Source organism: Numida meleagris, chromosome 3 (assembly GCF_002078875.1).
Source record: "Numida meleagris isolate 19003 breed g44 Domestic line chromosome 3, NumMel1.0, whole genome shotgun sequence".
In the NCBI taxonomy this organism is placed as follows: Eukaryota; Metazoa; Chordata; class Aves; order Galliformes; family Numididae; genus Numida; species Numida meleagris.
Window position 1 is genome coordinate 15,532,102 of NC_034411.1, and position 12,204 is coordinate 15,544,305.

At 47.2% G+C, this 12,204-nt stretch overlaps 1 protein-coding gene across 1 annotated transcript; it reads left to right on the top strand.

The window, feature by feature from the left end:
* Positions 6,604-11,541, top strand: CST7 (cystatin F). Its single transcript, XM_021390012.1, has 4 exons — positions 6,604-6,936; positions 10,157-10,329; positions 10,613-10,729; positions 11,201-11,541. The coding sequence occupies exons 1-4, from the start codon at positions 6,861-6,863 to the stop codon at positions 11,276-11,278; spliced, it is 444 nt and encodes a 147-aa protein (XP_021245687.1). The 5' UTR covers positions 6,604-6,860; the 3' UTR covers positions 11,279-11,541.

Sequence of the window (12,204 nt, forward strand, 5' to 3'; positions counted from 1 at the left end):
GTGTGCTTGGAGCTGGAGAAGGTGAGCTTCAGGGAGGCCTGGTCCCCTCCTGCAGCTTTGCTCCCACTGCCAGAGTCAGCTCCTCACTTCTTAGCATCTTTCACCTTCAGACGCAGCCCAGTTTGAAGGACCAGAGAACAACATTCCTACTACCGACACACGTTCCCACCACGTTGGTCTTTCATGAAGGGAAAGTCCTGTTTAATGAAAGTAGTCTCCCTTTATGGTGAGATTACCCACCTAGCTGACCAAGGGAAGCCAGCTGATGGTATCTTTTTGGATTTCAGCAAAGCTTTTGATAGTGTTTCTTACAGTAACCTGGACAAAACATTCAGCATACAGGTAGACGAGAACATAACGGATAGGTTGGCTAATGGGTTGGGCCCAAAGGATTACAGTAGATGAGGTTATATCAGGATGGTACTTGGTCACGGATGGGGTTCAGTGGGGCTCCATTTTAGGGCCAGTTCACTTCAATGTTTTCATAAATGTCTTGGATGCAGGACTAGAAGTCCTGCAAACTAAGTTTGCAGGTGACACTAAATTGGGAGGAGCTGTTGAATTCCTCAAGGGTGGAGAGGCCTTGCAGACAGATCTACACAAATCAGAGAGCTGGGCAATCACCCACCACATGGAGTTTAACGGGAGCAGTGCCGGATTCTGCACCTGGGGAGGGGCTTCTGTCCAAACTGCAGGGAAGGGAGGGGGCTTCATTTATTACACTGGATCTGGACACCCACAGAATAGCAGGAATGTGTCACTGCAAAGTTATCACTCTGCCTTCCTTATCAGAGTAATGGACATTCCTCTGCTTCATTTACATTACATTCAGAACACAATTTTCCCCTCTCTCTGGGAGAACATCTCTGATCCCCACCCCCCAAGCCCTGGGAGCACTCTGCATGTGTTGTGCTGCCAGCTGCATACAAAATCATAGCTCAGCTCCCCTCAGGTCAGCTTGTTGTTGCTCCTCACAGATCTGAAGCAACGGGTAAGAGCTGGTAGCGGCAGTAAAAGGGAACACAGCACGGCAGTGGCAGACTGGGGCTGTCAGATCCAGGTACTCAACTGCGTACCTGGGTGCCTGCTAACAGAGAAGCTCCACAGAGTTATGGCTGGTATTTTTAAATGCTGCTAGAGTGCACAAGTTTGCCTTCCTTTACACTGGGAGACCTGCAGCGTGTGCTGCATTGCAGACACAGGCTTGCATTGCAGCACCAATATGCCTCGCTCTGTCATGCACTTCCTTTTCATTGCTTGTGCCAAGCCAGATCCCAAACAGATAAACACGATGTTGCTCTGAAAAGCAACTCAGGGCTGTCAGCCTGAGACTGCCCTTCACTGTGACCCCTACTTTGGCCACTTGAATGGCTTTTTAGCAGCTCTGTCCCTCTGCTGCTTCTCTATGTCCTTTCCCAAGGGACACTGTGACAAACACTTTCAACGCATCTAGAGCCAAGAGGTCAGTCAATTTTCCCCATGACAGAGAAGCAATCGCCTTCTGATGATGGTGTAGAGTGAGTGCAGCACATCCTGGCTTGGGTGATCCCCTCTGCACTGCTTGCCTAAGAGCAGTTCTTTCTGCTAAGCAAGTTTTTAAACAAGGCATACCGCAGAGCATGGGGACTCTGCATGTCCACATCACTTCCGAACACCCTGTTCTTCAGCCTGAAAACATCTGCTGTTCTCTTGCCAACAGCATCCGCCCTGTCAGGGGACACTTCTTAAATACAACGGCAAGCAGTAAGGATGCCAGCAGGTGGAAACTGAGAGTGCCTGGACAAAGGACCAGCCAGTACGGAGTTCCCAGAACATGCTGCATCATTTCCACAGGCCCAGTGCAAACCAGGTGAGTACTTGATGGATTTGTTAGCAAGACATTCAGGAAGAAAAGCACTAAAATAGCTGACACCATCTTTGCACTGTGCCCCCAGAGGGAATTAAAAGCCTTTCTCAGCCACTTCCTCAGCAGGGGTTTGGGGACAGGACACAATGTATTCACATTTGTGTTAGTGTGGGTTCCCATACAGGTGCACTGGGATGTAAAATCCAGCATCCCCTTCCTCTGCTGGGACAACCCCTTCCCTCTTTGTGGAGGAACAGTGACCCACTTCCTTCAGGGTGACAGCAAAGCAGTGGAAACCAGCAGCTGTGAATGTTTACATTAGTGAACCAGAGACTGCTAATTACTTCTAGTTGCCCACTGCAGCAGCTGGCATCTAACGGGAAGACCTTGCAGGCTCATTTAGTGTTTTCACAGAATCACAGACTGGTTGAGGTGGGAAGGCACCTCTGGGTCTATGTGCTCCAGCAGGGAAACTCAGGAGGCTTCTAAAGGTCTCCAAGAAGACTTCACAACTTCTCTGGGTGGCCTGTGCCAGCGCTCCAGCACCCGCACAGCACACAACTGCTTCCTGATGGTCAGGGGGAGCCTCCTGTGTTCCAATTTCTGTCCACTGCCTCTTGTCCTGGCACTAGCACCTGGTGTCAGTCACAACATACATCCAGGCTCTTTCGAACAGGACAACAGATCTACTTAACTAAGTGGGCACTCCTCCAAACAGGTCCCCAGCTGGTTGGTTGTACCAGTGCCTCTCAGCCTTAATTCATTTGCTCAGAGGTTTGCAGGGTCTTGCATGCAATCTCTCAGCTACGTTCAGCACCATGTTGGAGAGAGATAGGGTAGACAGAGAAGCCATCCACATGGACCGAAAGAAAGCAAGGTGCCAGAAGGACAAGAGCTGAACTGGTAGCACTTTCCTCACTGTTGGCTATTGTCTTGTCAAAAGGCTCTGTCACAAAATAGGATCTGCCCGGTGCAAAGTGCAGTGAGCAGCCCTGACCAGTGACAGTCATTAGCAAAACAAGCCAAATATAGAAAGGTCAAGTGAACACTGCAGAGCCACCATCATCTCCGGATCAGCATTCTCCAACAAAACTGGGAATACGGTGCTTATCTGCATTTAAAACACTTTCAAGGTGGCTTAAGTGAATGTCTCCCCTTCAAGCCATTCTGTGTGAGAAGGTTAAGGGCTAAAGGGACCTTTGATGTGGGCATCTGTATATCAAGTTCCTGGTAGAGGATTTGCTCTCACTAAGGACATCAGAACCCAGCTGATTTTAAATTCAAGCAGCAAGCCTTGTGTGTCACAGTGGGAACAGCACCGGGATCTCAGTGAAATGCACATCTTCTTTCTCATCACAGTGCTTACAGAAAGGGGCAGGCTTGTCCTCAGATACAGTACTTTCATATCTTCATTGCAAGAAAGAGGGGATGGGAGGATTGTTCATCGCAAGACTAATACAAGCGTGGCCTCAAGGTAAAATACAGAGAGTTCTTTACATCCACCCATCCCTTACAAACGCCCCACGGTGCAATCTGTAAGCAATCTCTGTAAGTCAGCTGGCAGTGCTGTTGACAGATTGCATAATGGCAAAGTTGTGCTTGCTCCTTTCATCCCAGCCATTCATTTGGGTTTTTCTTCTCTAGAAACATATGGTAACCAAATTATCCTCAAGTCTTCCAGCATCCTTTCATATTTAATTGAAATTCATCTGTTCGAAAGTTATTGCTGGTAGAAACACAAATGTAACTGCATGAGCCTTGATTTCTTTAAAAATCACAGCTGCCTCTGCAGCAGAGGCTCAGGTAGCTGTTGATGAGCTGAGGAGCAGCTCCCAGAAGGGAGCACAGGGATGCAAAGGCCCCGGGTGAGATCAACTCACCACTTTTCAGTTTCTCCTCTACGTCCTACTGCTGCTGAGCACACAGATTCATAATGCCAACCAGTGCCATGTGGTTTCCATTACTGACTTAATCCTCTGTAAGGACTTGTGCTCTGAACCATTTCCTTCCTTCCCTTGTGTCTGCCCAAACCTGTCCTTCCTCACACCTGCTCTGAAGGCTACCAGCATCCTGCGACTTGCCCAGATGACTTGCCCAGTACTTAAAAGCTGACGCTATGTGAGCAGTATGGTTTTCCACTTATAAAAGATGGACTGGTGAGGTTCATTATCCTGCTCGGTCCTCCTAGGACTGCCCTTCCTCTGCACCTCAACCTGTTTCAATACCTGCAAGTGCAGGTTGCCAACATGGATGACAAGGTCACGCCCACCTTTCTCCTTTATGGTCTGAATTCCATTATTACCACTCTGCCAAAGTAACAGGCATTTTTCCCCATGTACTAGTCTCCTAAAAGCTGAAATGTGCTGATTTCTCTATTCCAGCCGAGAGCCAAAAAAGCATCCTCTTGTTCAGATCCTTCATTAAAGCAAACCCAGATAAATTAGCTGCCCTGGGGACCAGACGAAGGCCTGGAAGATTTAATCTTTATTACAAGAAGAAAAAAAAAAAAAGACTATTGACACTGGTAAATGTGTCTTAATTAATAGTTTTGAGAGCACAACTCAAACACACTCCAAGCCCCTGCTGAAGTTAACGAGACAAGTTTTTGTCACAGTCCCCCACTGATTTGTGAAGTGCAAAGAGGGAGTCAGGACTGCAGATGAAAACTTGCAGGTTGCAGGGCTAGATGCTGACTGCATTTGCGGGAGCCTAATTCCAGCATGACCCTCACGCAGCATTACTCCAGAGAACCATGGCTGTGCTGTGCAGCCAGAGGTCTGCCTTGAATAAAGGAAGCAAGAAGCAGTGCTGAAAAAGTCCAACTCATGCATCAAGTGTCATGAAAATTAAACTTCAGATACTGCAGTTTTGCTTCTTTAACAGAAAGGGAGGAAGCAATTGCATCCCCTCTTACGGATAACAACAACGGATAACATTTGTGGGCTTTTATTTTTATCAAAATAAGTCCCTGCAGTTGCACACCATTTCTAACAGTCCAACCCAACAGTGAGAGAGCAAATACACCCTGCAAAATCCCTTGCAGAGAAGAGAGCTCTTGAGCCATACAAGTCTTTCAGATCCATTTAACTCAGCTTACAGCAGAAAGACCATGGGCTCCATTTGGCCTGGGTCAGGGCAAGCTATTGGCTTTAGGCAGATGCTCTGTTTACTGTGGAATAAACAGCAAGCCCTTCCATGCTCACTCACTCTCTTTGTTCAGGATTTCTGCTTGCACACCAACAGCCACATAGTGCAAAACTTGGAGAGTGGGAACCACCTCACGGAGTGTCCTGCATGGCCTGTGCTGGTCTGGAGGAGGTGGTCTGCCCACAGGGAAAGTGGGCTCCGTTCCCATTGGTGACTCAGAGGGAACTGAAATGAGGCGAGGATCTACACTATCACTCATTAGTGAGCAGCGTGCTGCTTCCTAGGAAAAAAAGCACTGGAGAAACTTCATCAGCAGGGTAATTAAATGGCCATGAGGAAAAGTTGCTACGGAAGAGCTATAAATGAATAATTTTACAGAAGGGGGAGAGGGAGGGAGGAAAAAGAAATATCCTCCCTGCAGACGTGCTGCTTTCTTATTGGCCTTGTAAGTACTGCTAACAGGGAAACAGCGCTCCTAAGGAAAGAGCAACTCTGCCGGCACGGTGGCTTACCTTCTGGTGCCCTCTAGTGCCAACAGCTGAGCTGGCCTGGCAGCTCCGGCCCCACCGCCATCCCACCCGGCTGGGAGCTTCTCACCACCCTTCCTGCCTTTATTATGCATCACCCCTGCTCGCACCAAACCTGCTTTGCTAGAGGTGTCCCAATGCACTAGTTTTAAGCAAGGAAATAATCTATGCTTTAGAAGATTCCCCCCAGATCCCTGAGCAGGCCCATTCCTGCCCCCCTCAAATTAGAAGGCCATGAGCTCACCAGAAGGCAAAGAGAGAAGGAAAGGGACGAAAGTCCTTGGGGAAGCTCAAACTCCTTCCTGGTGCATCATGTGGCAGGGCGACAAATCGGCTATAGCCACACACCAGAGATGCACTGAGATCTTGTATCCAAGGTCAGGCGACCGTGTGAGGTCAAAACAAAAAGAAACAACAAAAGCCACAACCAGTATAGTACTTCTCATTCTCTCAACATTTCCCATGGGCTTTGGGGTCTGATTCAGAAGCTCTGTGCAAGAAGTACTGATGGTAAGTGTGACTCACTACATTTGCCCCATTCCTTTTTAGTGGGACATTTCATCCTCGACTTGACCTAATCTCTTCCTACTGAGAAGCACTAAAATGAGTCTCCTTCAGCTTCTTACATGCCACCCACTCTGGCCTGCTTTAGGACTTTCCTCCAGGCAATAAGGTGGCTTTGCTCACAGGAGCACAGTTCGTTGCTGGGGCAAGTGAAAGGCAACAAGCACCTGAGCTCACCTGAAACAAGCAGACACACACAGACTGAGGTCCACCATGCCCTTAGTGGTGATAGTTCATTTTCTACTCTCCTGAGTCTGGCAGCTGGTGATTTTAGCTGTATCCACATCATGAGAAGCAAGACCCATCTTTTCTGTCACTCTTCGCCACACACAGCCACCCATATACAAGCCAAGAACCCCACCCCAAGGGCTCCCTGCCCATTTCATAGGGGTTACATTTCCCCCATGAATCTTAAAGCATATGACCGTTACTCTTATTACCCCACAACACGTCCCAGAGCACCAGATGGTGTTACATCACACATATCTGCCCACGTTTCTGTGCAGCCCTTAGAAGATCACAAAGCAAAAGTCCCCATCTGAGGTGGGACTTGCAGTCACCAAGGCAGGGCTGTGAGGCATGCAGTCATCAGCAGGAGACAAAGTCAGTCTCAGAGCCGTGATCATTCAGGGTGATTTTTTTTTTTTCTAGGGTTTAGGACAATTTTTTTCTTCCCTCCCAGCCAATAAAAAGCGCTCACAGAGGCACATCTTCCCCTGCAGGAAGCAGGGCAGTCACTGCCTGCGTTGGCAGGCTCCGCTTCTGAAGCGGTGGAGATGGCAGCAAACTTGACCCGCAGCTTCGTCGTGCTTTGCTGGTTAGCGCTCTGGGGCCTCACCTGCACTTGTGATGGTAAGAGTGGGAAATAATTTCTGTTTTCCTTGTGCTTCAGGTCCTGGGAGCGTGGCTTTTCTTTAACTGCTGCCCTCCAACTGCAGCTGAAACTTTAGGCGCTTAAAAGACTTTCTCTCCCTGTAGCAAGGCACATTATCCAGGAACACCATCTAACAATTTCAAAGTCAACTTATGGTTTTAACTTATTTGTCAGTGTTTAAACTCTGCATGACCTTGCTTACTAAATCTAAAGACTGTGGTAACAATTTGTCTGATAAGTACAGATGGGCACCTGAGTCAGTACCGATTAGATGACTTTAGTGTCACATTACTCCCTATCACTTCTTTCTTTGCTGAGCAAGGCAACCCTCTTGATGGCAGCTAGCCTTAAATCTTTGGAATGGAAGTGGCAGACAGGAATGTTTTTTCTCTGAAGGTTTTAGCTCTGCTACAGTGTTACTTCTGCACGTAGGAGCCAAAAGTATGAACACGCTCAGGCCTTTGGTTAGCCAGCAGCTTTTTGTTTCGGCTGTGGTTTCCTCTGGGGGTTGCAGAGGCATGCAGGAACTCTGCTGCGTCTTACACATAAAGATAAAACCTAGCCTTGCTCCTAGTAATGGGGGAAGAGGTTTTGAAAGTACCTCATGGAGGGGAAAAAAATATATATATGTTGCAAGAGTGTCCCTATTTGCTTCCCTGCAGGCTGGGAGGGAACATCCATAGGATTACTCTCATACTGCAGGAACAGGACCTCCAAGTTATTTCTCAATGAGGAAAGCGCAGGAGAGATCCTTTGATAAAACACTTGGCTCACCTCTGTAAGAACAGCCCTCTCTTGTTTAATAACAGGCAGTGGCCTGCTAACTCAGAGCAAGAGAAGTCTACCCTACTACTCTGCTGTAGAAGTAGGAGGAGGGAAGCTAGATTTCCCCACATCCGAACCCAGAAGTACAATGAGGTCTATAAATACAAATGCTCTGACCATAAGCTTCTCCCCACAGGGCAGCAGAATTTGTTTCTCCAGCTTGTGAGACCACATCCTCTGAGAGCTGTAAAGCTGTCAGTGCCAGGCGAGGGCACTCAGTGCCTCCCCTCCCACCCGGGCTGGGACTCCTGTCAGGAAGGTTTGTAGCAAGGAGAACTGCAGGCGCCTCACACCAGAGAGTTTCAGGATTTTGTAAAAAACAGTGGTACAAACTATTCCAAACAGCAAAAGTTATTTCAGACCATTGCATGCAACACAATTTTATATTTGCTTTACCCCAGCGTGAGTCATACTCAATAGAGTGAGTATGGGTGACATCTTACCCCCTTGGGTGAAAGAGGTAAGATGCCCAGTAGCCCTTAATGAAAGCTGGAGCAAAAATACAGCAGCTTATCATCTGCCTGTGACACATGGTACAAGTCCCACCAGCTTCTACACGCCTAGGCCACACAAGGTCCAGTTTGATAGACTGAACTCACCTCTTCAGACGTTGCATTTCAGAGTACTTGCCACATGTGAGACTGCTGCACCTATGAGGCAGGCATTGGAACAAAGGCACTCTGGACACTGGTTTGAGTAACACGTTTCATTGTTTTCTTCCCATACACACAGTGGGACTTCAGCTGCCCCCACCCTGGCATCCCACACCTAACAGAAACGTCACCATGACTCAAGAGGTGCTGAGAGCTGTAAAGCCACAAAGAGACCTTGTGCTAAGATTGAAAGAAACTGATGTTATCTCCTTGGTCTACAAGGGACAGCATGTGCTGTCAACACCCCCACCACTGCCACATCTGCCTTTCCAACAGGCATAAGAGCATAAATTCAAACGAGGTCCTGGAGAGTAGCCAGAAGAGCCCAAGCCAGAGACCTCCTCTCAACTGGACAGCTTGTCTCAGTTGCTAGCTCAGAGGGCTCAAGAAACAGCAGGTTCCCATAAGCTATTTAATAGGCATTGCTGGTGCAGGAAAGAGTACTTCATCCCTGATGAAGAGGACAGCCTTGCAGACAAAGCCCAGATCGAGGTCCTGGTCTGCTCCAAGCCTCTTTTTGGTCTTTGGGTAGGTCCCATACAGCCGCTCCCTCTGGAACTGCCTGTTGGTTCCACCATCTTAGCCCTACAGTAAAGTCCCTGTTTAGGACAAAAGAACAAACAGATGCTTCAAAAAACCTTACCCACAAGCTGAGCAGTGGATAAGATGGCCTGCCTGAGAAATACCTCCATCACTAGGCTGCAAGGTCATGAGTCTCTGTGACTCCTGTGCTGGTGGTGGTATGTAATGTTTTGTTGGTGGTGGGGTTTTTTGTTGTATTTTTTTTTCAAGCAGACTGGCTCACCAGATTGGCTCCCTTCTACTGTGGAGAAAGATAAATCATGTTTCTTAGTAGAAACTGGCTTACATGCACAGGTTATGCTCTGTGGCTCAGCTGTTACTGACATGTAGCTGTGGAAAAAAAAGCTGCAGGTGACAAAAAGCTTGAGCTTTGCAGAAAATTAGTACAAGCTTTGAGTGCAAGTTTGCGTGCACGTCTGCTGCCTACACACACAGGCAACTCCAAGGACCACCTCCTGGAGTGGCAGGTCTTTGCATCTACAGCAGCACAACAACTTGTACAAGCTGAGGATTTCTTCCTCTTGTATTTCAGGAACTGAAAGATATCACCATCTGTATTTCCCTAAAACAAAAACCTGAAGATACCATCAAAACTGCTGGGAGATGGAGGGGAAGTAAGCTTATGTCTTGGCATGTCAACAAAGAGCAGTAGGGTTCTGCCAGTCAGCGATCGATATTTTATCAAAGTTACACTATCCTCTGAGCAACATGGTCTAGGTTTATAGCTAGATTCAAAGCAGGCCTTGCTTTGAGGTAGGCGTAGGGCCAGAAACTTCCTAAATGCTTACAATATCCCAGCTTCCCTTAGGCAATCTGAGCCCTGCAAGCATTTCTAGCATATCTATTGCTTCATCCCATTGGGTTGCTTTGCTATTTCAAACATCTAAAGGAAAATTACTTTTTAAATGGAGACGAGCAGTCTTCCTGAAGCACATTTAGTGGTTGGCAACCCTGCCTGCAGCAGTGGGGTTGGAACTAGATGATCTATGAAGTCCTTTCTGACCCATACCATTCTGTAATGATTCTATGAAGTGCATGGGACAAGTAAGAAGGCTTAGGATTGATTCAGAGGACTGAATAGCTACCCACTATTTCATCCACTGCATGTGTTTTACGATCGCATTTTGTGTTTCTCCAGCTACGTATACACCACCACCTCATTCAACCATTAATCCTGGCTTCCCGGTCCCAGTGAACACCAACAATCCTGGCGTTCGCAAGGCAGCTCGCTTTGGGGTTTACCAATACAACAACAGTTCCAACGACCTCTTTCTGTTTAAAGAATGGCAAATAAACAAAGCTATGCTGCAGGTAAGAAGAGAACACACTTCAGTGGTCCTCCTTGCTACAGAGCACCTGAGACACAGGAGCCTTGATTCTCCTCAGGAGTGCTCTAAAAATGCCCAAACATAAGCAGCACATGTCCCTCAATCCCATTTAACTGCTCCACAGGAGGTACTCCAACCCCTCCCCATAAAACATATCTACAGCACCACACACAACTGACAGATGCAGCACCTGATCCCCAGCCAAAATTTCATTTCACCATACCTTTCCCTGACCCTACTTTAAAGGAGGAAACCACTTTCTCTAGATCGTCAGAGGTCTGAAATACATGCTCCATGTGGAAATTGGCCGCACAGTGTGTGAGAAGAGGGGGCACTCCAACCTGGACAACTGTCACTTCCAGAGCAAGAAAAAACTGCAGCAGGTATGTTCTACTTCCTCTGGGGGGGTAACACCGGAACCACAGGTGATTCTTGGCTGTCTCTAGCTGTGTTGTCACCTTCAAACCAGCTCTGTTATGTTCCCACAGATGTACAAGCCTCCTCTGTGCAGAGCCAGCTATGGGGAGGCAGGTTTATATGTATAAGCAGTACAGTACCTCCTGAATACAGGGTCAGCTCCTGACTAAGAAGAGCTGAATCAGATACAGTCATATTCCTGGACAGCAGAACCTGTGTAGAAACTGAGTAGAAGCTACATATAGAGATTTCCAGGGAGGGGAAAATCCTTACAGGGCAGTTCCCACTAATATATGGGCGCTTGACAAACAGCGCTTTCCCTAGGCTGGGGCAGAGCACAGAAGGATGCTATTCTCTCCTTCCACACCATGGTCCACAATGCTGGGAACACCAAGCAGGCAGCTGAACTTCATCACTCATTCACTTTCTATCTGCAGATGCTGAAATGCTATTTTGAGGTCTGGATGATTCCTTGGTTGCATAAAGCAGATGTCCCTGTTGCTCTCTGTCACTGACCCACCTTTCGTCACAAGAGCATGATTTGCAGAGGATTTACCACCCATGAGTTTTTCCTTGTCTGGACTTCAAGGTCAAAACTGAAGTGGGGAACAGCTGTACAGAATCACCACAAAGCCTTTCTCTCAAAGGTTGTTGGTTTCTCCTCCCACCTCTAAGGTAGATGCTCAAGATCTGAGTGACAAAGAAAGACTTGCCTTGACTGAATGTATTGCTATCCAATCATGTATCTCTTTTTCTAAAACTAAACAGCAGATGAGAACATGTTGTCATTTATTCACCAGAGAACGATTCACCCTTTTTGGCTGAGATTTCCAAGCAGTGCAAACAGGCCCAGGAAGGTCTGCTGGACTGCTTTGTTCTACGATGAATCTTCGTACAACTAGGATATAAAAAAGCCTAAATCTCAGAACACAGCTTCAACACAGTGGAAAGCTTTACAGTGGGACAGTATGCGTGAGGATACACATACACACAAAGTGTTAAGGGTCTGCAGTGCCACATAAAAGCTTAGATACATCTGCCAGGATTGCATAAGGCAGAATTCTTCTTCCCTCAAGACACAAGTATGGATAAGACTGTCTTAAGACACAACCACAACCCAGAAATGGCACAGTCTAAACAGCATTTCTATTTTAATCAAAAGCTCTACTGTGAGAGAGCATCACTGCAAATGCTAAGAAAAGTAAACACAGTCACTTCCCAAAGCATATTTTTCCTGAGGTTAAACAATGTAGTTTCATTCAGGTTAATATTCAATATTCACTTTCTGGTTGACTACTTATATTCAGGTTTAACAGAATGATGGTCCTGTCTACAGGAGTGCCTACCTCTCTTTAAGCCTTCACTCTTCATGCAGATTACTGCTTACATCGTACTAAGGCTCTCATTTGGAAGGATTTGGTAACCATTAACTTAAAACGGC